Source organism: Taurulus bubalis (genome assembly GCF_910589615.1).
Source record: "Taurulus bubalis genome assembly, chromosome: 2".
NCBI classification, from domain to species: domain Eukaryota; kingdom Metazoa; phylum Chordata; class Actinopteri; order Perciformes; family Cottidae; genus Taurulus; species Taurulus bubalis.
This window is the reverse complement of record NC_136590.1, coordinates 47,244,305-47,266,804: the sequence shown is the minus strand read 5'-3', so window position 1 is coordinate 47,266,804 and position 22,500 is coordinate 47,244,305. Positions and strand designations below refer to the sequence as shown.

The 22,500-nt window shown below is 43.0% G+C and overlaps 3 protein-coding genes across 5 annotated transcripts in view; 2 read left to right on the top strand and 1 right to left on the bottom strand.

The window, feature by feature from the left end:
- The first annotated feature begins 970 nt into the window (after positions 1-970).
- Positions 971-4,998, top strand: ankrd22 (ankyrin repeat domain 22). The gene is made up of 6 exons (XM_079237590.1): positions 971-1,018; positions 1,721-1,912; positions 3,277-3,384; positions 3,674-3,751; positions 4,460-4,558; positions 4,675-4,998. The coding sequence occupies exons 1-6, from the start codon at positions 998-1,000 to the stop codon at positions 4,750-4,752; spliced, it is 576 nt and encodes a 191-aa protein (XP_079093716.1). The 5' UTR covers positions 971-997; the 3' UTR covers positions 4,753-4,998.
- A 343-nt stretch (positions 4,999-5,341) lies between these two features.
- Positions 5,342-14,969, bottom strand: lipf (lipase, gastric). 2 transcript variants are annotated; one of them, XM_079237575.1, is made up of 10 exons: positions 14,619-14,969; positions 10,821-10,943; positions 10,332-10,684; positions 10,138-10,247; positions 9,838-9,974; positions 9,317-9,463; positions 9,151-9,222; positions 8,965-9,033; positions 5,697-5,807; positions 5,342-5,519 (listed from the first exon to the last, which is right to left on the bottom strand). In XM_079237575.1, the coding sequence occupies exons 1-10, from the start codon at positions 14,625-14,627 to the stop codon at positions 5,403-5,405; spliced, it is 1,248 nt and encodes a 415-aa protein (XP_079093701.1). In that variant the 5' UTR covers positions 14,628-14,969; the 3' UTR covers positions 5,342-5,402. The 2 variants fall into 2 exon arrangements, 1 of the variants encoding a protein (XP_079093701.1); XR_013771240.1 differs by having other exon boundaries at positions 5,493-5,519; positions 9,300-9,463.
- Positions 14,970-18,887: 3,918 nt separating this feature from the next.
- The window catches only part of rnls (renalase, FAD-dependent amine oxidase), a 6,356-nt gene continuing 2,743 nt past the window's right edge, over positions 18,888-22,500 (top strand). The window contains exons 1-2 of one of the 2 annotated variants that reach the window (XM_079237582.1): positions 18,888-19,158; positions 19,445-19,508. In XM_079237582.1, the coding sequence (XP_079093708.1) occupies positions 19,041-19,158; positions 19,445-19,508 (182 nt within the window). In that variant the 5' untranslated portion in view covers positions 18,888-19,040. Of the gene's footprint in view, positions 19,159-19,444; positions 19,551-22,500 lie in introns of both variants that reach the window. The other variant, XM_079237581.1, reaches the window with a different exon arrangement.

Genomic DNA, 22,500 nt, shown 5'->3' with positions numbered 1-22,500 from the left:
TAATGAGGTGTTTTATTCACTAATGAGGTGTTTTATTCACTAATGAGGTGTTTTGTTCACTATACTAATGAGGTGTTGTATTCACTATACTAATGAGGTGTTTTATTCACTAATGAGGTGTTTTGTTCACTAATGAGGTGTTTTGTTCACTATACTAATGAGGTGTTTTATTCACTAATGAGGTGTTTTATTCACTAATGAGGTGTTTTATTCACTATACTAATGAGGTGTTTTATTCACTATACTAATGAGGTGTTTTATTCACTAATGAGGTGTTTTATTCACTAATGAGGTGTTTTGTTCACTATACTAATGAGGTGTTTTATTCACTAATGAGGTGTTTTATTCACTATACTAATGAGGTGTTTTATTCACTATACTAATGAGGTGTTACAATACATTAATAAATGCATATATGAAAGGATAAATATATGTATGAATACATACATATATGCATGCATACATTAATAAATGCATATATGAATACATACATTTATATTAATGCATGAATACATCAATAAATGCATATATTAATGAATACATGAATTAATATATATGAATACATACATATATATGAATGAATTAATACATTAATAAATGCATATGAATGAATACATAGAAGTATGAGAGGCTTCCTCTGAGTTGTGGCTTTAGTTTGAAGAAGGCGGAAGTTTAAAGATCCAAAACGACAAAATAAAAGTCAAGGAGAGTAAACAGTAGAGAAAGTTTATTTTCAACCATCTTGTGCACGTGATTACAGACGCAGGAAGTAAAGACTACAAAATAAAACATTTTAATCCACAAACATAAACAAAAGACTTGTTTTTCTGTGTTATTTGTTCATCATTCATAATATTTCCAGTTGAATCATTTTCAATTATTTAATGAAAATCAACACAAAACAGTAATCTCTCCTTCAGCAGGCTCTTATTCTGAAAAGTCGTTCCGGAAGTGTTGCAGGTGAGGGTTCCGGGCTGTCCGTGCAGGTGTGTCCGCCATGGGGCTCGTGTACTCGGAGGTAAGAAACTACTCTTCTCTCTTCAGCCTCACTCTTTCCTCCAGGCGTCCAGGCTCCGCTTTCACCTGCTCACTTCCGGGTTGTGTTGAAGTTCAGCTTCCGGTTTGTGTTGAAGTTTCAGCTTCAGAGCTTCAGTTGGGAAACATTTACCTGCTGACGTCACCAGCCAGCAAACCGCCACACACACACACACACACACACTCACACACACACACACACACACTCACACACACACACACACACTCACACTCACACACACACACACACTCACTCACTCACATAAAACATATTAATCATAATATTAAATCCCGATAGTCTGAAGAATTTATTTAGATTGATTGAAAAGAACTTCATGTAAAAATACGTAAAAGTATAAAAGAACCAAAAGTACATATATATATATATATATATATATATATATATATATATATATATATATACATATACATACATATACATATCTATAAAAAAACATAAACATATATACATATCTATACACATACATATACATATCTATACATAAACATATACATATCTATACATATATATACATTTCTATACATAAACATATACATATGTACATTTACATATACATATCTATACACATACATATACATATATATACATATCTATCTACATACCAGGTTCATTTCCCCCGTTTGATGAGAAGATGATGAAACATCTTCCTCCTCTTGCTCCCAGCCGGCCTGCCAGTCGGCGTACGATGGAGACGTCCACGCTCTGTACCGCCTCCTCAGAGACGACGGCGAGCGGCTGGACCTTCAGGACCGGCACAACGGGGACACGCCCCTCATTGCGGCCTGTCGCCACGGCAACCTGAGGGCCATCCGGTACCTGCTGGACAACGGGGCGGATGTCCACCTGACCAATGAGGTGTGTGTGTATATACCTGACCAATGAGGTGTGTATATACCTGACCAATGAGGTGTGTGTGTATATACCTGACCAATGAGGTGTGTGTGTATATACCTGACCAATGAGGTGTGTGTGTGTATACCTGGCCAATGAGGTGTGTGTGTATATACCTGACCAATGAGGTGTGTGTGTGTATACCTGACCAATGAGGTGTGTGTGTGTGTATACCTGACCAATGAGGTGTGTGTGTGTGTATACCTGACCAATGAGGTGTGTGTGTGTGTATACCTGACCAATGAGGTGTGTGTGTGTATACCTGACCAATGAGGTGTGTGTGTGTATACCTGGCCAATGAGGTGTGTGTATATATACCTGACCAATGAGGTGTGTGTGTATACCTGACCAATGAGGTGTGTGTGTGTGTATACCTGACCAATGAGGTGTGTGTGTGTGTATACCTGACCAATGAGGTGTGTGTGTGTATACCTGACCAATGAGGTGTGTGTGTGTGTATACCTGACCAATGAGGTGTGTGTGTGTATACCTGGCCAATGAGGTGTGTGTGTATATACCTGACCAATGAGGTGTGTGTGTATACCTGACCAATGAGGTGTGTGTGTGTGTGTGTATACCTGACCAATGAGGTGTGTGTGTGTATACCTGACCAATGAGGTGTGTGTGTGTATACCTGACCAATGAGGTGTGTGTGTATACCTGACCAATGAGGTGTGTGTGTGTATATACCTGACCAATGAGGTGTGTGTATATACCTGGCCAATGAGGTGTGTGTGTATATACCTGACCAATGAGGTGTGTGTATATACCTGACCAATGAGGTGTGTGTATATACCTGACCAATGAGGTGTGTGTGTATATACCTGACCAATGAGGTGTGTGTGTATATACCTGACCAATGAGGTGTGTGTATATACCTGGCCAATGAGGTGTGTGTGTATATACCTGACCAATGAGGTGTGTGTATATACCTGACCAATGAGGTGTGTGTATATACCTGACCAATGAGGTGTGTGTATATACCTGACCAATGAGGTGTGTGTATATACCTGACCAATGAGGTGTGTGTATATACCTGGCCAATGAGGTGTGTGTGTATATACCTGACCAATGAGGTGTGTGTGTATATACCTGACCAATGAGGTGTGTGTATATACCTGGCCAATGAGGTGTGTGTGTATATACCTGACCAATGAGGTGTGTGTGTATACCTGACCAATGAGGTGTGTGTGTGTGTATACCTGACCAATGAGGTGTGTGTGTGTATACCTGACCAATGAGGTGTGTGTGTGTGTGTGTGTGTGTGTGTGTGTGTGTGTATACCTGACCAATGAGGATGTCTAACGTAAAGTGTCTCTGTGTCTCAGAAACAGAGGACGTGTCTCCATTACGTCTCCAAGAGAAGTTTCTCTCTGCTGGAGTATCTCATGATCTCCATCCTGATGCCCATCCTGCTGCTGGGCTACTTTCTCATGGTATATAATATATAATATATATAATGTATAAACATATATAATGTATAATGTATAACCCTAACCCATCCTGCTGCTGGGCTACTTCCTCATGGTATATAATATATAATATATATATATAATGTATAAACATATATAATGTATAACCCTACCCCATCCTGCCGCTGGGCTACTTCCTCACTGTATATAATAGTTTATATATATATATATATATATATATATAATTTTTTTATTATTTTTTTTTTTTACATAACTTGTTACTGATAATCAATAAGTTCATACATGTGTGTAGTTACAGAAACAGAGGAAGAGTGTGTCTTTGATGAAGATGATGCTGAGTACCAACGTGAACATCGATGCTGTGGACTACGTGAGTAAAACATCAGTTAGCTTCGGGCTAATGGTATTTAGCCTTGTGCTAACGGGAGTTAGCTTCGTGCTAAGGGAGTTAACCTGGTGCTAATGGTATTCAACCGCATGCTAACGTTATTTAACCTGGTGCTAATGGTGTTTAGCCTTGTGCTAATGGTATTTAGCCTTGTGCTTAAGGTATTTAACCTGGTGCTAATGGTATTTAGCCTTGTGCTTGAGGTATTAAACCTCTTGCTAATAGTATTTAGCCTCATGCTTAAGGTATTTAACCTGGTGCTAATGGTATTTAGCCTCATGCTTGAAGTATTAAACCTTGTGCTAACGGTATTTAGCCTCGTGCTAACGTTATTTAACCTGGTGCTAACGGTATTTAGCCTCGTGCTAACGGTATTTAGCCTTGTGCTTAAGGTATTAAACCTCGTACTAACGGTATTTAGCCTCGTGCTTAAGGTATTAAACCTCATGCTAACGGTATTTAGCCACTTCATCTTTACGTGTTAGTGTACTTTTTGAGTACAGTTTAAAATGATTTTTAAACTGGTTTTACTGGATGAACACACCTTCTAACAGTTCTCTTTCTACTAAACTCACGTTACTGTTTGATCTGTAATGTTTCATACATTAAATGTACATTATACATGTATATAATTATATATATATATACATGTATATAATTAGATATATATATATGTGTGTGTGTGTGCAGAAGGGAAACACAGCCCTTCATTACATCTGTCAGAAGAAAAGTCACCGTCTGGTTCCTTTGCTGCTGGAGAGGAACGCCGACACCAAAGTCCAAAATAACGTACGTTCACAAACGCACCACGACTCAAATCAGCTGCCTCAATATGATGAGACATCTGACCTCCTCCATCTTGTAATCTCCTCCTCTTCCTCCTCTTCCTCATCCTCCTCCTCCAGGATGGAGAAACCCCGCTGGACATCGCCACCAGACTAAAGTTCCAGAAGATCGTCTCCATGCTGAAGAAGACTCGGTGACGGACAGATGGCTTGAGACCGAGGATTCAGATTTCTAGACTTACTGTTGACCCTTTATTAAAACAACGTTAGCCTAGCTTAGCACAAATACTCTTTCAGATTGAACAAATATACCAAAGCTGTAAAAGTGTCAGAAGGTGAATAAAACAATCTGAACTTTGTATGTGTGTTTGTAGATAAAAGTGTAATTTGGTCATCTTATGCCGTTCAGCTTTTTATTTCAAAATAAACTATTAATAAAACCTGTTATTGTGTTTATGAGTTTAATCAAATCTGATTCTTATTGAGCAGAAATGAAAAACAGAACATTTGAAAGACTAAATAAAGGTTTAGCTTCACCCACCACAAATCAAGCCTTGTGATTGGATGCTGCTGTTGATTGACAGGTCTTTTACTTAATTAACATCAAACAAATCAATGTTTTTTATTTTATCAATATTTGGTGATGCTAACGTGCCAATGTTGCTAAAAACAACGAATACAAAGTTGAGCTCTCAGCAGATTCACTGGGTTTCTTCACAGAATTTTCAAAATAAGAGTCAGTTTGTTTGTGGCGGGAAACCGAAGAGAAGAAAACAGCGTAGAAAGCTCTGGTCATATGGTGCTTTAATGAGAAATAACAGGAATTATTCAGATTCTCTCTCTCTCTCTCATTGCTGCAGCAGCTTTAGGATGGAGGGAAACATCTGCTGAGGAGCATCAAGTCCCCAGATGAAGTCCAGATGATTCCAGTGCTCAATGTTCTGATGGAAGACCAGGTTAGACACCTGAGAGGCAGACAGACAGGTTAGACACCTGAGAGGCAGACAGACAGGTTAGACACCTGAGAGGCAGACAGACAGGTTAGACACCTGAGAGGCAGACAGACAGGTTAGACACCTGAGAGGCAGGCAGACAGGTCGTCACCATGAATGAACACATGACTCTTCCTCATCAGGACTCACCTGCGTGAGCAGCACCGCCAAGTCTTTTGGGTCCGCCAGCGTATCGTGTCCCCCCGAGAACAGAGCGGTGGGAACCTTCATGTCCTGGACGCGGTACGGAGGGGGAGTGGACTGAGGGACGGACAGGAAGTACACGGACGGACAGGAAGTACACAGATAGACAGGAAGTACACGGACGGACAGACACGGACAGGAAGTACACAGGCAGGAAGTACACGGACAGGAAGTACACAGGCAGGAAGTACACGGGCAGGAAGTACACGGACAGGAAGTACACAGGCAGGAAGTACACGGGCAGGAAGTACACGGACAGGAAGTACACAGGCAGGAAGTACACGGACAAGTAGTACACAGGCAGGAAGTACACGGGCAGGAAGTACACGGACAGGAAGTACACAGGCAGGAAGTACACGGGCAGGAAGTACACGGACAGGAAGTACACGGACAGGAAGTACACGGACAGGAAGTACACAGAGGTGAGGCTTCAGGGCTTGATGGTGTGAATATGAATGACAGCACTTTGCTGCAACACATCACGTGAATACATAAAACATATTGTGTACAAGCGTGTATTTATTTTATGTTTGATGAATGTAAATAAATATTATAAATATAATCTCTGCTCATTCCTCTGATTTCATGTGTTTATGTTCCATCTTTAATCCGTAATGTTGTAGAGTAAAGGTATTCTATCACGTGTCTCTTTGTTTACATCTCCATGGTAACTGCGTGTTTAACGTCACATTGCTATGCATTGTGGGTAATTCCCTGAGACTTACTAAAGGGATCATAAAGGGTCAACATGTCTGAGACTCAAACCCTCCACAGAACCAAACCCCTCTACATGAGACAGAGACACAGAACCAACCCCTCTACAAGAGACAGACACAGAACCAACCCCTCTACAAGAGACAGACACAGAACCAACCCCTCTACAAGAGACAGACACAGAACCAACCCCTCTACATGAGACAGAGACACAGAACCAACCCCTCTACAAGAGACAGACACAGAACCAAACTCTCTACAAGAGACAGACACAGAACCAACCCCTCTACATGAGATAGACACAGAACCAACCCCTCTACAAGAGACAGACACAGAACCAACCCCTCTACAAGAGACAGACACAGAACCAACCCCTCTACAAGAGACAGACACAGAACCAAACCCTCTACAAGAGACAGACACAGAACCAAACCCTCTACAAGAGACAGACACAGAACCAACCCCTCTACATGAGACAGACACAGAACCAAACCCTCTACAAAAGACAGACACAGAACCAAACCCTCTACAAGAGACAGACACAGAACCAACCTCTCTACAAGAGACAGAGACACAGAACCAAACTCTCTACAAGAGACAGAGACACAGAACCAACCCCTCTACAAGAGACAGACACAGAACCAAACTCTCTACAAGAGACAGACACAGAACCAACCCCTCTACAAGAGACAGACACAGAACCAAACTCTCTACAAGAGACAGACACAGAACCAACCCCTCTACATGAGACAGACACAGAACCAAACCCTCTACAAAAGACAGACACAGAACCAAACCCTCTACAAGAGACAGACACAGAACCAACCCCTCTACATGAGATAGACACAGAACCAACCCCTCTACATGAGACAGACACAGAACCAACCCCTCTACATGAGACAGAGACAGAGAACCAACCCCTCTACAAGAGACATACACAGAACCAACCCCTCTACATGAGACAGACACAGAACCAACCCCTCTACATGAGACAGAGACACAGAACCAACCCCTCTACAAGAGACAGACACAGAACCAAACCCTCTACAAGAGACAGACACAGAACCAAACTCTCTACAAGAGACAGACACAGAACCAAACCCTCTACAAGAGACAGACACAGAACCAACCCCTCTACACGAGACAGACACAGAACCAAACCCTCTACAAGAGACAGACACAGAACCAAACCCTCTACAAGAGACAGACACAGAACCAAACCCTCTACATGAGATAGACACAGAACCAACCCCTCTACATGAGACAGACACAGAACCAACCCCTCTACATGAGATAGACACAGAACCAACCCCTCTACATGAGACAGAGACAGAGAACCAACCCCTCTACAAGAGACATACACAGAACCAACCCCTCTACATGAGACAGACACAGAACCAACCCCTCTACATGAGACAGAGACACAGAACCAACCCCTCTACAAGAGACAGACACAGAACCAACCCCTCTACAAGAGACAGACACAGAACCAACCCCTCTACATGAGATAGACACAGAACCAACCCCTCTACATGAGACAGACACAGAACCAACCCCTCTACATGAGATAGACACAGAACCAACCCCTCTACATGAGACAGGGACAGAGAACCAACCCCTCTACAAGAGACAGACACAGAACCAACCCCTCTACATGAGACAGAGACACAGAACCAACCCCTCTACAAGAGACAGACACAGAACCAACCCCTCTACATGAGACAGACACAGAACCAACCCCTCTACATGAGACAGAGACACAGAACCAACACTCTACATGAGACAGACACAGAACCAAACTCTCTACATGAGACAGACACAGAACCAACCCCTCTACATGAGACAGAGACACAGAACCAAACCCTCTACATGTGACAGAGGGACAGAACCAAACCCTCTACATGAGACAGACACAGCACCAAACCCACTACATGTGACAGAAGGACAGAACCAAACCCTCTACATGAGATAGAGGGACAGAACCAACCCCTCTACATGAGACAGACACAGAACCAACCCCTCTACATGAGACAGACACAGAACCAACCCCTCTACATGAGACAGACACAGCACCAAACCCACTACATGTGACAGAGGGACAGAACCAAACCATCTACATGTGACAGAGGGACATAACCAAACCCTCTACATGAGACAGACACAGCACCAAACCCACTACATGTGACAGAGGGACAGAACCAAACCCTCTACATGAGACAGACACAGAACCAAACCCTCTACATGAGACAGACACAGAACCAACTCCTCTACATGTGACAGAACCAAATCCTTTACATGAGACAGAGGGACAGAACCAAACTCTCTACATAAGACAAAGGGACAGAACCAAACCATCTACATGTGACAGAGGGATAGACCCAAACCCTTTACATGAGACAGACACAGCACCAAACCCTCTACATGTGACAGAGGGATAGACCCAAACCCTTTACATGACACAGAGGGACAGAACCAAACCCTCTACATGAGACAGCCTCACCTGGTTGTAGTGCTTCATGTTTCCTGCTGCGCCGAAGTCAAAGGCACTGAGCTTCCCTCCATTAACGCCCTGAAGACAGCACACGTTAGAGAGAGTGAGTGAGTGAGTGAGTGAGTGAGTGAGTGAGTGAGTGAGTGTGTGTGTGTGTGTGTGTGTGTGTGTGTGTGTGTGTGTGTGTGTGTGTACCTGGGCCCAGTGGACCATGTTCTGGACTGAGGTCCCAGCAGGACAGTGTTCAGTGTAGACTGGAATACGAGTCTGGAAACAAACGACTCAGTCAATTAATAATCAACAGTCTAATAATTTAATAATCCAATAATCCATAATCTGAATACATGTTTTCAATAGGAACCCTGTTGAGGTTTTTCTCGTCGAAGCCGCAGAGGACGAAGAACAGGTTCCCACACAACTCGCTGAGCAGCTGCTTCGCACACACGTTCTCCGCAAACCACTGGATCATGTGACTCTGAGGCAGGAAGTCCCGCCTCCCAAACACGCCCTGATAACGATGCAAGAAGATCAATCAATCAATGATCGGGTCATGTGATGGCAGCTCGTTAGCGGGTCATGTGGTTATCGCTCTTTAGCGGGTCATGTGGTTAGCGCTCGTTAGCAGGTCATGTGGTTAGCGCTCATTCGCAGGTCATGTGGTTAGTGCTCATTAGCAGGTCATGTGGTTAGCGCTCGTTCGCGGGTCATGTGGTTATCGCTCGTTAGCGGGTCATGTGGTTAGCGCTCGTTAGCGGGTCATGTGGTTAGCGCTCATTAGCAGGTCATGTGGTTAGCGCTCGTTCGCGGGTCATGTGGTTAGTGCTCGTTAGCGGGTCATGCGGTTAGCGCTCGTTAGCGAGTCCTGTGGTTAGCGCTCGTTACCCAGATGAGGGGGTCGGGCAGGTCGGACAGTTTGGTCATGGCGCTGGTGGTGAAACAGACGGTCGCCACCGGAGCTAAACCGATGAACAGCTTGATCTTACTGGCCAGTTCCGGCAGCGTAGAGAACGCTATGAATGCTGGGAAAAAAGAGGCAGAGAGACGTGTCAGAGTGATGTCATCAAAGACAGGAAACATTCCAGCTAGAACCTTAGATTTTCAAAATAAAACGAGCCTAGAGAGAGACATAGTGTGTGTGTGTGTGCGTGTGTGCATGCGTGCGTGCGTGTGTGTGTGTGTTACCTATAGTGGTTCCCTGAGAGTGTCCGATGTAGTAGATCTGGTCCTGACCCGTCACCTTCAGGATGTGGTTTACAGCAGCTGGTAGATCCTTCAGAGCCATTTCATCATAACTACAGACACACAATACATGTTAAATATAGATATATACATGAACCTTCTGAGCCTGGAGATAATCACAGAACAGGTGTGTGTACCTGAACCTCCAGAAGTCGTCCTGGTCCGGGCTCAGGGTCCGGTGCCTCCTGGACCAGGTGTTTCCTCGGCTGTTTCCGATCCAGACGTCGTAGCCGGCGTCGGCGAGCACGAAGCCCAGACTGGAGGCCGGCAGGTTGGTGACCCAGTTGCTGCCTGCGGCCAGGAGGCCGTGCTGCAGGAAGACGGCCGGCCTCGGGCCTCCAGGCCCTGTGGACCCTGTGGACCCTGTGGACCCTGTAGATCCTGCCTGCTTGAGTCCATGTGGGATCCTGTTGACCATCAGGATGTAGTCGTCCTCCGTCAGGACCTCGTGCTCCTCTGCAGGGTAACCCCACCAGCGGATGATCTCCGTCTGACACGAATACACATGTACATAAATATATGCACACACATATAGATGTATATATATATATAATATATATATATACATCTATATGTGTGTATTTATGTCTTTGTTTGCTCACAGGAAACTTGAGCTGTGTACTCACGATGTTCATGTGCACTTCAGGGTCCAGGTCCTGGTGCGGTTCATCATAGCGTCTCAGGACCGTCGGCCCGGTGCTGACGAGACCTGAGAGTCCCAACACACACACCACTACACACAGCATGGTCTGTCACACACACACACACACACACACACACACACACACACACACACACACACACACACACACACACACACACACACACACACACACACACACACACAGTGGAGACTTATTGGAGACTTCATGACACTGTGACTTCCCACCCTCTCACTGTGTCCCAAACACATCTGAAACCTGAAACCTGACTCCGGTCACATGACCGTAAAAGGGAAGCGACATCATCGGTCACAAGATGAACCTCAGCCGGGTGAAGAAAAGTGAGTTCACAGAAACCAGACGAGTCCAACGTCTTTCATTTTAACTGACCTCTACTTTCCTCTACTGTCCTCTACTGTCCTCTACTGACCTTTACTGTCCTCTAGTTTCCTCTACTGACCTTTACTGACCTTTACTTTCCTCTACTGTCCTCTACTGACCTTTACTGTCCTCTAGTTTCCTCTACTGACCTTTACTGACCTTTACTTTCCTCTACTTTCCTCTACTGACCTTTACTGTCCTATACTTTCCTCTACTGTCCTCTACTGACCTTTACTGTCCTCTACTGTCCTCTACTGACCTTTACTGTCCTCTAGTTTCCTCTACTGACCTTTACTGACCTTTACTTTCCTCTACTGACCTTTACTGTCCTATACTTTCCTCTACTGTCCTCTACTGACCTTTACTGTCCTCTACTGTCCTCTACTGTCCTCTACTGACCTTTACTGTCCTCTACTTTCCTCTACTGACCTTTACTGACCTTTACTTTCCTCTACTGTCCTCTACTGACCTTTACTGTCCTCTACTGTCCTATACTGTCTTCTACTGACCTTTACTGTCCTCTACTGACCTCTACTGACCTCTACTGACCTTTACTTTCCTCTACTCTGGATGTCACAGAACCTCTCTGGATGTCACAGAACCCCTCTGGCAGAACCTCTCTGGATGTCACAGAACCCCTCTGGATGTCACATAACACCTCTGGATGTCACATAACACCTCTGGATGTCACAGAACTCTCTGGATGTCACATAACACCTCTGGATGTCACATAACACCTCTGGATGTCACAGAACTCTCTGGATGTCACATAACACCTCTGGATGTCACAGAACCTCTCTGGATGTCACAGAACCCCTCTGGCGGAACCTCTCTGGATGTCACAGAACCCCTCTGGATGTCACAGACCCTCTCTTGATGTCACAGAACCCCTCTGGATGTCACAGAAACTCTCTGGATGTCACAGACCCTCTCTTGATGTCACAGAACCCCTCTGGATGTCACAGAAACTCTCTGGATGTCACAGAACCCCTCTGGCAGAACCTCTCTGGATGTCACAGAACCTCTCTGGATGTCACAGAACCCCTCTGGATGTCACAGAACCTCTCTGGATGTCACAGAACCCCTCTGGCGGAACCTCTCTGGATGTCACAGAACCCCTCTGGATGTCACAGAACCCCTCTGGATGTCACAGACCCTCTCTTGATGTCACAGAACCCCTCTGGATGTCACAGACCCTCTCTGGATGTCACAGAACCCCTCTGGATGTCACAGACCCTCTCTGGATGTCACAGAACTCCTCTGGATGTCACAGAACCTCTCTGGATGTCACAGAACCCCTCTGGATGTCACAGACCCTCTCTTGATGTCACAGAACCCCTCTGGATGTCACAGAACCTCTCTGGATGTCACAGATCCCCTCTGGATGTCACAGAACCCCTCTGGCAGAACCTCTCTGGAGGTCACAGAACCTCTCTGGATGTCACAGAACCCCTCTGGATGTCACAGAACCCCTCTGGCAGAACCTCTCTGGAAGTCACAGAACCCCTATGGATGTCACATAACACCTCTGGATTTCACAGAACCCCTCTGGATGTAACAGAACCCCTCTGGATGTCACAGAACCCCTCTGGATGTCACAGAACCCCTCTGGCAGAACCTCTCTGGAGGTCACAGAACCTCTCTGGATGTCACAGAACCCCTATGGATGTCACATAACCCCTCTGGATGTCACATAACCCCTTTGGATGTCACAGAACCACTCTGGATGTCACAGAACCCCTCTGTCAGAACCTCTCTGGATGTCACATAACCCCTATGGATGTAACAGAACCCCTCTGGATGTCACATAACCTCTCTGGCAGAACCTCTCTGGATGTCACAGAACCCTTCTGGATGTCACAGAACCTCTCTAGATGTCACAAAACCCCTCTGGATGTCACAGAACCCCTCTGGCAGAGCCTCTCTGGAGGTCACAGAACCCCTATGGGTGTCACATAACACCTCTGGATGTCACAGAACCCCTTTGGATGTCACAGAACCACTCTGGATGTCACAGAACCCCTCTGGCAGAACCTCTCTGGATGTCACAGAACCTCTCTGGATGTCACAGAACCCCTGTAGATGTCACAGAACCCCTCTGGCAGAACCTCTCTGGATGTCACAGAACCTCTCTGGATGTCACAGAACCCCTGTAGATGTCACAGAACCTCTCTGGATGTCACATAACCCCTCTGGATGTCACATAACCTCTCTGGATGTCACACAACCCTGTGGATGTCACAGAACCCCTCTGGCAGAACCTCTCTGGATGTCACAGAACCCCTGTAGATGTCACAGAACCTCTCTGGATGTCACATAACCCCTCTGGATGTCACATAACCTCTCTGGATGTCACACAACCCCTGTGGATGTCACAGAACCCCTCTGGCAGAACCTCTCTGGAGGTCACATAACCTCTCTGGATGTCACAGAACCCCTCTGGATGTCACATAACCTCTCTGGATGTCACAGAACCCCTCTGGATGTCACAGAACCCCTCTGGCAGAACCTGTCCGGAGGTCACAGAACCTCTCTGGATGTCACAGAACCCCTATGGATGTCACATAACCCCTCTGGATGTCACAGAACCTCTCTGGATGTAACAGAACCCCTCTGGATGTAACATAACCTCTCTGGATGTCACACAACCCCTCTGGATGTCACAGAACCCTTCTAGCGAAACCTCTCTGGAGGTCACAGAACCTCTCTGGATGTCACAGAACCCCTCTGGATGTGACAGAACCCCTCTGGTGGAACCTCTCTGGAGGTCACAGAACCTCTCTGGATGTCACAGAACCCCTCTGGATGTCACATAACCTTTCTGGATGTCACAGAACCCCTCTGGATGTCACAGAACCCCTCTGGCAGAACCTCTCCGGAGGTCACAGAACCTCTCTGGAGGTCACAGAACCCCTCTGGATGTCACAGAACCCCTCTGGCAGAACCTCTCCGGAAGTCAGAGAACCTCTCTGGAGGTCACAGAACCCCTCTGGATGTCACATAACCCCTCTGGCAGAACCTCTCCGGAGGTCACAGAACCCCTCTGGATGTCACATAACCCCTCTGGCAGAACCTCTCCGGAGATCACAGAACCTCTCCGGAGGTCACAGAACCCCTCTGGGTGTCACAGAACCCCTCTGGGTGTCACAGAACCCCTCTGGATGTCACAGAACCTCTCTGGATGTCACAGAACCCCTCTGGATGTCACACAACCCCTCTGGATGTCACACAACCCCTCTGGATGTAATGTGATTGTTGGATTCCCTGTCTGCTCGTAAGTCTCCACCCCCGGTTTCCGCCCACTGCCACGCCCCTCTCCTTCATCCCAGCTGTTGTGCATTGCCTTGATCACCGGCAGGTGATTTAGGGACCACTGCATACCTGGCTCATTTGTCGGGTTGTTCCAGTTCCAGTCTGGTTTGCTTCTTCAGGTGAGAGTGGATCACAAGAGCGGTTGAGTTGCCCTCCCGACTTTGGAGCGTAATCCGTCCGGCGTGCTTCAAGAGCAGCCTTCACAAGAGCGGTTGAGTTGCCCTCCCGACTCTGGAGCAGGGGAGGTGGATCTCCTGTGTTCGCTGGACATTACCGTTGGTATTAGTCTGTCTATTCGTTGTGTTTTGTTTTATCGCAATAAAGTCCGCCCTTGGAACTTGAACTGCTGCGTCTGTGCATTTGGGTCCTCAACACCACACCCCCTCTAACAGTGATGCTGTGATGAAGATCATGTGTTTGTCTCATGAATGAAAGGAGACTCTGTTCTGTCATGATGCAGAACGTGAAAATCAATTCAGATCATTTCATTGATTTGTTTTGGTGACGTCACTTCCTGTTTCCTGTTTTTATTCTGTTTCCATCTTCTAATAAACTGATGTTATAAACTAATGTTATAAACTGATGTTATAATAAACTAATGTTATAAACTGATGTTTAAACTAATGTTATAAACTGATGTTATAATAAACTGATGTTATAATAAACTAATGTTATAATGAACTAATGTTATAATGAACTATTGTTATAAACTAATGTTATAAACTGATGTTATAATCTGATGTTATAATAAAATGATGTTATAAACTAATGTTATAATGAACTAATGTTATAAACTAATGTTATAAACTGATGTTATAATCTGATGTTATAATAAAATGATGTTATAAACTAATGTTATAATGAACTAATGTTATAAACTAATGTTATAAACTGATGTTATAATCTGATGTTATAATAAAATGATGTTATAAACTAATGTTATAATGAACTAATGTTATGAACTAATGTTATAAACTGATGTTATATTAAACTGATGTTATAATAAAATGATGTTATAAACTAATGTTATAATGAACTAAAGTTATAAACTAATGCTATAAACTGATGTTACAAACTAATGTTATAAACTGATGTTATAATAAACTGATGTTATAATAAACTGATGTTATAAACTAATGTTATAATGAACTATTGTTATAAACTGATGTTATAATAAACTAATGTTATAAACTAATGTTATAAACTGATGTTATAAAAAACTGATGTGATAATAAACTAATGTTATAATAAACTGATGTTATAATAAACTAATGTTATAAACTAATGTTTTAAACTGATGTTATAATAAACTGATGTTATAATAAACTAATGTTATAAACTAATGTTATAAACTGATGTTATAATAAACTGATGTTATAATAAACTAATGTTATAATAAACTGATGTTATAATAAACTAATGTTATAAACTAATGTTTTAAACTGATGTTATAATAAACTGATGTTATAATAAACTAATGTTATAAACTAATGTTATAAACTGATGTTATAATAAACTGATGTTATAATAAACTAATGTTATAATAAACTGATGTTATAAACTAATGTTATAAACTGATGTTATAATAAACTAATGTTATAATAAACTGATGTTATAAACTAATGTTATAAACTGATGTTATAATAAACTAATGTTATAATAAACTAATGTTATAAACTGATGTTATAACAAACTAATGTTATAAACTAATGTTTTAAACTGATGTTATAATAAACTGATGTTATAATAAACTAATGTTATAAACTAATGTTATAAACTGATGTTATAATAAACTGATGTTATAATAAACTAATGTTATAAACTAATGTTATAAACTGATGTTATAATAAACTGATGTTATAATAAACTGATGTTATAATAAACTAATGTTATAATAAACTGATGTTATAATAAACTAATGTTATAATAAACTGATGTTATAATAAACTGATGTTATAATAAACTAATGTTATAATAAACTGATGTTATAATAAACTAATGTTATAATAAACTGATGTTATAATAAACTGATGTTATAATAAACTAATGTTATAATAAACTGATGTTATAATAAACTAATGTTATAATAAACTAATGTTATAAACTGATGTTATAACAAACTAATGTTATAAACTAATGTTTTAAACTGATGTTATAATAAACTGATGTTATAATAAACTAATGTTATAAACTAATGTTATAAACTGATGTTATAATAAACTGATGTTATAATAAACTGATGTTATAATAAACTAATGTTATAATAAACTGATGTTATAATAAACTAATGTTATAATAAACTGATGTTATAATAAACTGATGTTATAACAAACTAATGTTATAATAAACTGATGTTATAATAAACTGATGTTATAATAAACTGATGTTATAATAAATTAATGTTATAATAAACTGATGTTATAATAAACTGATGTTATAACAAACTAATGTTATAATAAACTGATGTTATAATAAACTGATGTTATAATAAACTAATGTTATAAACTGATGTTATAATAAACTGATGTTATAATAAACTAATGTTATAATAAACTGATGTTATAATAAACTAATGTTATAAACTGATGTTATAATAAACTGATGTTATAATAAACTAATGTTATAATAAACTGATGTTATAATGAACTCATGTTATAATAAACTGATGTTATAATGAACTCATGTTATAAACTGATGTTATAATAAACTAATGTTACAAACTAATGTTATAAACTGATGTTATAATAAACTGATGTTATAATAAACTAATGTTATAAACTGATGTTATAATAAACTGATGTTATAATAAACTAATGTTATAATGAACTAATGTTATAATGTTACTTCATTTTTTTTGGTCTGTTTTTCTCCGTTTTTCTAGCTGAAAAATATCAACTTTTTAATTTAAAATAAAGAAAGCTTCTGTTCACATTCCAGAGACGTAGTAACGCATGAACAGTGCATGAATAACGCACGAACAACGCATGAATAACACATGAATAACAGTGCCAGAAGCGGAGCTCACTCACCGTCTGCAAGATGATCTTTAGACTTTAGATCACACGTTTTACGGGAAGAGACTGGCGGTGACGTCAGAGGGCGTTCCCCTCTGTGATTGGTCCGCTGAAGGTCCGGTTCGTGCTGAGCTGTTTGTTCTCTGAGCGAATCAACGCAGACCGGAAGCAGAAGATAACAAACACAGACCGGAAGCACTCGGAAAGAGACCGGAAATGGCAGAAATCCGCAGTTTTTGGTCCAAGAACTGAAACTTCAAAACATAAACAAAGAGAAAACACAATAAAAACAAAGTTCTGGATTAACTAAATGAAAACTTTAATAAAAGTTTCTTATTTCAGGATTCAAGTCAATTCACCTCGAGACAGACTCGCCTCCAGAATAAAAGCATCCGTCACAGAACTACACATGTACATTAACGTGAACCTGAAGAACTCATCTTCTGTTTACTTATTAATAAAAATCATCTTCTGTTTGGTTTACATTAATATGTTGATCCATTCTAGCATCCCACTTATTAATACAACTCATCTTCTGTTTAGTTATCATTCATATGTTGAGCCGATCTGCGGTGCCATGTTTTAATAAAACACAGAGCGTGTGCAAGAAGAAGTTTCAAGAAGAGAACAGAGAGAGCAGAACACAGTTTATTGTGAAGGAGATTATTATTATTATTATTATTATTAATAGTATTATACACCAGTGAAGGGATGTAGTGGAAACAATTAATAATTAATAATGATAGAATGGAGAATATATATATATATATATATATATATATATATATATATATATATATATATATATATATATTAATACACATATAACTATTCATATCCATGAGTGTAAACAGGTAGTACCAGTAGGTAAACGTATATAAATATATACAATATGTGTTTCAAATGTTGCGAGGTTTAATTTGTTAAATATTTATATTACTTGATCTTTTATTTGTGTCTGTGTGCACTGCTGCTGTAATCCTGCTATTATATGACATCACTGCTGGACGAATAAGGGATTATCTTATTTTATACACTATATATATATATATATATATATATATATATATATATATATATATATATATATATATATATATATATATATATACTGTAGTGGAGGAGGAAATACTTCGTACTACCTGATGAACTCAAGGGGATTATTAAAATTATAATAATTAATATGACGAAGGGAAAAGGAACGCTTTTATAACGTTGATGTTTTGTGAAACGGAACGACATGTATTGTGAAAATCTCGGCCGGATGTCCAGTGTTGCTTCCGGTTAGCTTCTGTGTTTCCGCTCCTCTGTTTTGTAACGCAGGGGGCGTGTCGGACTTCTGCCTCTCCGGGTCCACAGACGAGCCGGACTGGACTCGACAGAACCTGGTCCCGTTACAGCCCGGTCCCGCTACAGCCCGGTCCCGTTAGAGCCCGGTCCCGTTACAGCCCGGTCCCGTTACAGCCCGGACCCAGACATGTCCCGGGTTCTGATCGTCGGCGCGGGCCTGACAGGCAGCGTCTGCGCATGTCTGCTGAGGAGGGCGCTGCAGGGCGGGGTGCACATCGTGGTGTGGGACAAGGCCCGCGGGTCCGGTGAGTCCAGACGCTTCCGGGTCCACGGCCGCGCGGGGTGACCCTGGACCACGTGACCGGACGGGGTCTGCGTCGGCACGCTCCTCATACGTCACCATTAATAACAACGTTCAGGGTTCTTTCTTGTAGTGGCCCAGAGCCCACATGCACTTCCGGGTTCCCTGAACGCCCCATATATTCATATATTTAAGTACTATATATTTATGTAGTATTATATTCATGTATCATAGAGGTGACAGAAGAGTCTCTCTCTCTCTCTGTCTCTCTCTCTCTCTCTCTCTCTCAGGAGGCAGGATGTCCACCACTCGTCCTCCAGACTCTTCTTCTCAGTCAGCTGATCTAGGAGCTCAGTACGTCACGACCACGCCCCCTTTCTACAAGTCTCACTTCAGGTACTAAACAAATAATTCAATGATGAAGTAAAAACTAGTGTAACAACAGAGTATAAACAGTCTGTTCAGTAGTAAGGGTCCCTGTGAGGGACAAGCCCCTCCTTCTTTTGTCATGTTCAGTAGTAAGGGTCCCTGTGAGGGACAAGCCCCTCCTTCTTTTGTCATGTTCAGTAGTAAGGGTCCCTGTGAGGGACAAGCCACTTCTTCTTTTGTCATGTTCAGTAGTAAGGGTCCCTGTGAGGGACAAGCCACTCCTTCTTTTGTCATGTTCAGTAGTAAGGGTCCCTGTGAGGGACAAGCCACTTCTTCTTTTGTCATGTTCAGTAGTAAGGGTCCCTGTGAGGGACAAGCCACTCCTTCTTTTGTCATGTTCAGTAGTAAGGGTCCCTGTGAGGGACAAGCCACTTCTTCTTTTGTCATGTTCAGTAGTAAGGGTCCCTGTGAGGGACAAGCCCCTCCTTCTTTTGTCATGTTCAGTAGTAAGGGTCCCTGTGAGGGACAAGCCCCTCCTTCTTTTGTCATGTTCAGTAGTAAGGGTCCCTGTGAGGGACAAGCCACTTCTTCTTTTGTCATGTTCAGTAGTAAGGGTCCCTGTGAGGGACAAGCCACTCCTTCTTTTGTCATGTTCAGTAGTAAGGGTCCCTGTGAGGGACAAGCCCCTCCTTCTTTTGTCATGTTCAGTAGTAAGGGTCCCTGTGAGGGACAAGCCACTCCTTCTTTTGTCATGTTCAGTTTGTTGCTTAAAGGCCAGCAATTGATTAACTTCATACAAAAGCAATCAGTGCTTTAGATCTTGTTCAGTTGTTCTTACTCAGAGAGAAAAGTCCAGTCTGTGTTGTCTTGAACTAGAGCATGAAGTCTGGTTGGATGAGGTGGAGATGTGAAGCGGCGGCTTTGCAGGTCTCAGGTCTCTCAAGTCTCTCAGGTCTCAAGTCTCTCAGGTCTCAAGTCTCTCAGGTCTCAAGTCTCAAGTCTCTCAGGTCTCAAGTCTCTCAGGTCTCAGGTCTCAAGTCTCTCAGGTCTCAAGTCTCTCAGGTCTCAGGTCTCAAGTCTCTCAGGTCTCAAGTCTCTCAGGTCTCAAGTCTCTCAGGTCTCAAGTCTCTCAGGTCTCAGGTCTCAAGTCTCTCAGGTCTCAAGTCTCTCAGGTCTCAAGTCTCTCAGGTCTCAGGTCTCAAGTCTCTCAGGTCTCAAGTCTCTCAGGTCTCAGGTCTCAAGTCTCTCAGGTCTCAAGTCTCTCAGGTCTCAAGTCTCTCAGGTCTCAGGTCTCAAGTCTCTCAGGTCTCAGGTCTCTCAGGTCTCAAGTCTCTCAGGTCTCTCAGGTCTCAAGTCTCTCAGGTCTCAGGTCTCAAGTCTCTCAGGTCTCAGGTCTCAAGTCTCTCAGGTCTCTCAGGTCTCAAGTCTCTCAGGTCTCTCAGGTCTCAAGTCTCTCAGGTCTCAGGTCTCAAGTCTCTCAGGTCTCTCAGGTCTATCAGGTCTCTCAGGTCTCAAGTCTCTCAGGTCTCAAGTCTCTCAGGTCTCTTAGGTCTCAAGTCTCTCAGGTCTCAGGTCTCTCAGGTCTCAAGTCTCTCAGGTCTCAAGTCTCTCAGGTCTCAAGTCTCTCAGGTCTCAAGTCTCTCAGGGGTCTCAGGTCTCAAGTATCTCAGGTCTCTCAGGTCTCTTAGGTCTCAAGTCTCTCAGGTCTCAGGTCTCTCAGGTCTCAAGTCTCTCAGGTCTCAGGTCTCTCAGGTCTCAGGTCTCTCAGGTCTCAGGTCTCAAGTCTCTCAGGTCTCAGGTCTCTCAGGTCTCAAGTCTCTCAGGTCTCAAGTCTCTCAGGTCTCAAGTCTCTCAGGTCTCAGGTCTCTCAGGTCTCAAGTCTCTCAGGTCTCAAGTCTCAAGTCTCTCAGGTCTCTCAGGTCTCTCAGGTCTCAAGTCTCTCAGGTCTCAAGTCTCTCAGGTCTCTCAGGTCTCAAGTCTCTCAGGTCTCAAGTCTCAATTCTCTCAGGTCTCTCAGGTCTCAAGTCTCTCAGGTCTCAAGTCTCAATTCTCTCAGGTCTCTCAGGTCTCAAGTCTCTCAGGTCTCAAGTCTCTCAGGTCTCAAGTCTCTCAGGTCTCAAGTCTCTTAGGTCTCAGGTCTCTCAGGTCTCAAGTCTCTCAGGTCTCAAGTCTCTCAGGTATCTCAGGTCTCAAGTCTCTCAGGTCTCAGGTCTCAAGTCTCTCAGGTCTCAAGTCTCTCAGGTCTCTCAGGTCTCAAGTCTCTCAGGTCTCTCAGGTCTCAAGTCTCTCAGGTCTCTCAGGTCTCAAGTCTCTCAGGTCTCAAGTCTCTCAGGGGTCTCAGGTCTCAAGTCTCTCAGGTCTCTCAGGTCTCTCAGGTCTCAAGTCTCTCAGGTCTCAAGTCTCTCAGGTCTCAGGTCTCTCAGTTCTCAAGTCTCTCAGGTCTCAGGTCTCTCAGGTCTCAAGTCTCTCAGGTTTCAAGTTTCTCAGGTCTCAAGTCTCTCAGGTCTCTCAGGTCTCAAGTCTCTCAGGTCTCAAGTCTCTCAGGTCTCAAGTCTCTCAGGTCTCAGGTCACTCAGGTCTCAAGTATCTCAGGTCTCTCAGGTCTCAAGTCTCTCAGGTCTCAAGTCTCTCAGGTCTCAAGTCTCTCAGGTCTCAGGTCTCTCAGTTCTCAAGTCTCTCAGGTCTCAGGTCTCTCAGGTCTCAAGTCTCTCAGGTTTCAAGTTTCTCAGGTCTCAAGTCTCTCAGGTCTCTCAGGTCTCAAGTCTCTCAGGTCTCAAGTCTCTCAGGTCTCAAGTCTCTCAGGTCTCAGGTCTCTCAGGTCTCAAGTCTCTCAGGTCTCTCAGGTCTCTCAGGTCTCAAGTCTCTCAGGGGTCTCAGGTCTCAAGTCTCTCAGGTCTCTCAGGTCTCTCAGGTCTCAAGTCTCTCAGGTCTCAAGTCTCTCAGGTCTCAGGTCTCTCAGTTCTCAAGTCTCTCAGGT

What these genes read in the sequence shown, in the direction of transcription:
- lipf (XM_079237575.1), bottom strand. An exon ending in GACGACTTCTGGAGGTTCAG is followed by an intron (nt 10,248 to 10,331) that starts GTACACACACCT and finishes GTGTGTCTGTAG; the next exon opens with TTATGATGAAATGGCTCTGA. An exon ending in TGCCCGACCCCCTCATCTGG is followed by an intron (nt 9,464 to 9,837) that starts GTAACGAGCGCT and finishes CATCGTTATCAG; the next exon opens with GGCGTGTTTGGGAGGCGGGA.
- ankrd22 (XM_079237590.1), top strand. Translation starts at nt 998, where the DNA reads ATGGGGCTCGTGTACTCGGAG. An exon ending in ATGTCCACCTGACCAATGAG is followed by an intron (nt 1,913 to 3,276) that starts GTGTGTGTGTAT and finishes TCTGTGTCTCAG; the next exon opens with AAACAGAGGACGTGTCTCCA. An exon ending in ACATCGATGCTGTGGACTAC is followed by an intron (nt 3,752 to 4,459) that starts GTGAGTAAAACA and finishes GTGTGTGTGCAG; the next exon opens with AAGGGAAACACAGCCCTTCA.